General features: G+C 52.3%; 1 protein-coding gene across 1 annotated transcript; it reads left to right on the forward strand.

The window, feature by feature from the left end:
- Window positions 1–1145: 1145 nt before the first annotated feature.
- LOC144141945 (uncharacterized) lies at window positions 1146–3120 on the forward strand. The gene is made up of 2 exons (XM_077673387.1): window positions 1146–1694; window positions 2561–3120. Exons 1-2 carry the CDS (start codon window positions 1493–1495, stop codon window positions 3007–3009), a joined length of 651 nt encoding a protein of 216 aa, XP_077529513.1. The 5' UTR covers window positions 1146–1492; the 3' UTR covers window positions 3010–3120.
- The last annotated feature ends 598 nt before the right edge of the window (window positions 3121–3718 follow it).

Consider the following 3718-nt stretch of genomic DNA (forward strand, 5'->3'; position numbering starts at 1 on the left):
AAGTCTGAGAGCCTCCAATATCAAGCTTTCCTGCTACGTAGGCCGGCTACCTGTCCTGGGAGAACTTCAGTTACGCGCCCACTACGAAGGGGTGTCCGTGGACTGTTTGCTGACTGTGTTGGACTGTGCGGGGCCAAGCTTGTGCGGCCGTGATTTGCTTCGTTTACTTGACAACGCAGGAGCTCCAATATTGCAGGTAGCAGCACGGGACGTCTTTCCGGAAGACCACAAAAGCAGCTACCGCACCAACAGCATCTTCGAGGACTACCACCACGTCTTTTCTGCCGACCTGGGCCTTATCGAGGGAACCCCCGCCAGCCTGCACATAAAAGAGGGCCCCATTCCAAAATTCTGTAAGACATGGCCCCTTCCCTACGCTTTGCGGGATAAAGTAACGCAAGAGCTGGACAGGCTGGTTTCAATGGGAGTGTTGCCGCCCGTAAAGTATTCCGATTGGGCAACGCCAATTGTGGTGGTGTTAACGAAAGACAGCACTGTCAGAATTTGCGGGATTTTAAAGCCACCTTGAACCCACCTTGTGCCACTGAGCAATACCCGTTGCCCGTGATTGAGGACATGTTTGCTCGCTTAAGCGATGGTGACTGTTTTAGCACTCTTGACCTGCGCGACGCATACAACCAAGTACCACGCGATGAAGCGGCAAGAAAAGTCTGCGTCATTAACACGCACAGAGGCCTGTTTTGCTTTAATAGGCTGCCATTCGGAATAGCATCCGCCCCGGCAATCTTTCAAAGAAAGATGGATGAGGTGCTGGCAGGCCTGCCGGGCGTGCAAGCTTATCTAGACGACGTGCTCGTGTCGGAAAGAAGGAATGATAATGGCGAGCGACTAAGAAACGTCCTGCAGCGCTTCCGCGAACGGGGAATAAAGCTTAGATTTGATAAGTGCGAATTGCGCAGACCGGCTGTGACGTATCTTGGGCACCGAATCGACCGAGAAGGTCTTCACCCGACAGAAAAGAACGTCGACGCTATTGTTGAGGCACCGAGTCCGCGCAATGTTACCCGAACTGCGCTCGTTTCTTGGAATGCTGACGTTTTACGCGAAATTCCTACCTAGCATGTCAACTATGCTTTTCCCTTTATATCAGTTGCTGGAAAAGAATGCGCGCTGGAACTGGAAGGAGCAGCAGGAAGCTGCTTTTACAGCTGCCAAGAAAAGGCTTAAAGATGCCCAAGTTCTCGTGCCTTTCGATCCAAACAAAGAGTTGAAGTTGGAATTTGACGCATCCCCCCACGGTGTCGGGGCAGCTCTGTTCCACACAGTAGGCAATGTTTATAAACCCATTGGATTCCGTTCCAGAACATTGACACAAGCTGAGCGGAACTATTCTCAACTAGAACGAGAGGCGCTGGCGCTCACTTTTGGCGTAACAAAATTTCGTGACTACCTTCTAGGGCGAGAGTTCACGCTGGTGACCGACCACCAGCCACTTCTGGGCCTGCTGAGACCGGACCGCCAGACACCAACGATGGCCGCCGCCCGAATCCAACGGTGGGCACTTTGCCTCGGGGCCTACCAATACAAGCTTCAGTACACTCCAGGGAGGCAGATGTTCAACTCCGACGCCCTGAGCCGTCTACCCCGGCGAGTTCCGGAACCTGTCCCGGTTGATGAACCGGCCGAATACGTTCTGTCCCTGGAAACACTGGACGAAGGGGGAGTGACCACACGTGAGCTGAAGGATTTGACTGCTACTGACCCTGTCCTGTCTGAGGTTAAACGTATACACTGAACGGGTGGCCTAAAACAAAAGACTCCTTGCCCCATTTGGTCCTGCCATACTTTGACCGGAAGTTGGAGTTGTCAGTGGTGCATGAGCTACTCTACTGGGGAAACCGGGTAGTAGTACCAGAAGAGGTTCGTACTCGAGTGTTACGTCTACTGCATGACACGCACCAGGGATCGTCTGCTATGAAAGCTGTTGCACGTTCGCTGTTTTGGTGGCCAGGGCTGGATAGAGATATAGAGAAAATATCGGCTTCGTGTCAAACCTGCATCCAGAACCTACCGATGCCTACAGCCGCGCCACCAGTCAGCTGGCCAGCGACAAATGAGAGATGGTCTCGTGTTCACGTGGATTTTGCGGGCCCAATCGCAGGAAAACTGATTCTGGTGGTGGTCAACACGCATACAAAATGGGTCGAAGCCATACCGCTGGTGCACGCTAACAGTGAAATCACGGTAAACTGCCTGCGTACTATTTTTAGCAGGTTTGGTGTCCCCCGAACCTTAGTTTCTGATAATGGGCCACAATTTACCAGCCAGGAATTGGAGACATTTCCAAAGAACAACAACATAGTGCATCTAAGGTGCGCCCCCTACCACCCCCAGTCGAATGGAGCTGCAGAAAGAGTAGTGCGAACTATAAAGGAGGGGCTTCGAAAAATGAAAGGAGGGAAGATGGAGGACAATCTAGTGCGACTCTTGTTCAACAACCGGAGAACTCCACAGAAAAATGAAAAGTCACCAGCAGAGATGCTTCTCGGTTACCAAATACGGTCCCGTCTCGACTAGTGTTTTCCTCCTACTCTTGCAGAGCCGTCGCAGGGTCAAGACGACTGGACCTTGCTACCAGAGACCAGTGTTTACGTGCGGAACTATGGTAGCGGTGACAAGTGGATACTAGGACGGGTAAAGACTGCGTCCGGGTCCAGGATGGCTACCGTGGAAACTTCGGGAGGACTGGCCCAGCGACATGCCGATCAAGTGCGCTTGCAACGCAACGATACATTGGAGCAGCAGCAACAGCCTGACCGTGTGATCGAGCAACGACTGGCATCCAGCCCGCCAACGACAGCAGAGGAGGGTGATCCGGCAACCAACACGCCTCGGTGCGCAGACTCTCCGGTACGGGTACCCGGCGTCACCTCCCCACCTCAACCTACGACCAAATCAGCCCCAACGGACAACACTGCAAGAAGCCCCCAACAAGTCCTCAGACGTTCTACGAGAACACGCCGACCGGTGGAGCGTTTCCAATTTTAAGGAGAAAGAAGTGTTGCATATTCTGCGACGACGTCACCATTGCGTGGCGCGCACGGTTATGTGCGCATCTTTCTTTGTGTCGCGGTGGCAGCTATCGCCGCTCCTCTCCCTCGTCCCCCTTTCTCTCTTACGTTCAAACCAAATATAAGCGAGCCTGGCTTTGACAATAAATCGACGTTCTGCTCTCATGCTGACGGCGTAAGCTCTGTTCTTCGGCGCGCCTTTGTGCGGCCCGTGGGATGCAACATTACCCTACACCGACGGGAAACCACACATCAGACAACAACTTCGCAAAACATGGCACACACACTGAAATGAACGAAGAGACAACAAGTTACACGTAATAAAACCTCACTTGGGACCATACACCACCGGCACACGCAATATATACTCTGAAGTAGCCTTGGCCAGATCACGGATAGGGCACACACATGCAACGCACTCGCACCTGCTCACTGGATCTCCAAGACCTCGGTGCAGCATGTGCGGAGAGGCCCTATCCGTAGTGCACATAGTAATCACATGCAAGGCACTTCACACAACACGACACAAATACTTCAGAGAACTCTACATACAACATATCCCACTACATCCATCGCTGTTTCTAGGTGACGATGCAATTGTTTTTGTGAAACGTGTGTTTGAGTATTTGTCAGACGTTAAGTTTTTAAACCTCCTTTCCTATCACGCATAATCAAATCTGGCCCTA

The sequence above is a fragment of the Haemaphysalis longicornis genome, unplaced genomic scaffold (assembly GCF_048455015.1).
Source record: "Haemaphysalis longicornis isolate Haplotype H1 unplaced genomic scaffold, Haemaphysalis longicornis Haplotype H1 scaffold_6, whole genome shotgun sequence".
NCBI lineage: Eukaryota > Metazoa > Arthropoda > Arachnida > Ixodida > Ixodidae > Haemaphysalis > Haemaphysalis longicornis.

What these genes read in the sequence shown, in the direction of transcription:
- LOC144141945 (XM_077673387.1), top strand. Translation starts at nt 1,493, where the DNA reads ATGGCCGCCGCCCGAATCCAACGGTGGGCACTTTGCCTCGGGGCCTAC. An exon ending in CGAAGGGGGAGTGACCACAC is followed by an intron (nt 1,695 to 2,560) that starts GTGAGCTGAAGG and finishes CTACTCTTGCAG; the next exon opens with AGCCGTCGCAGGGTCAAGAC.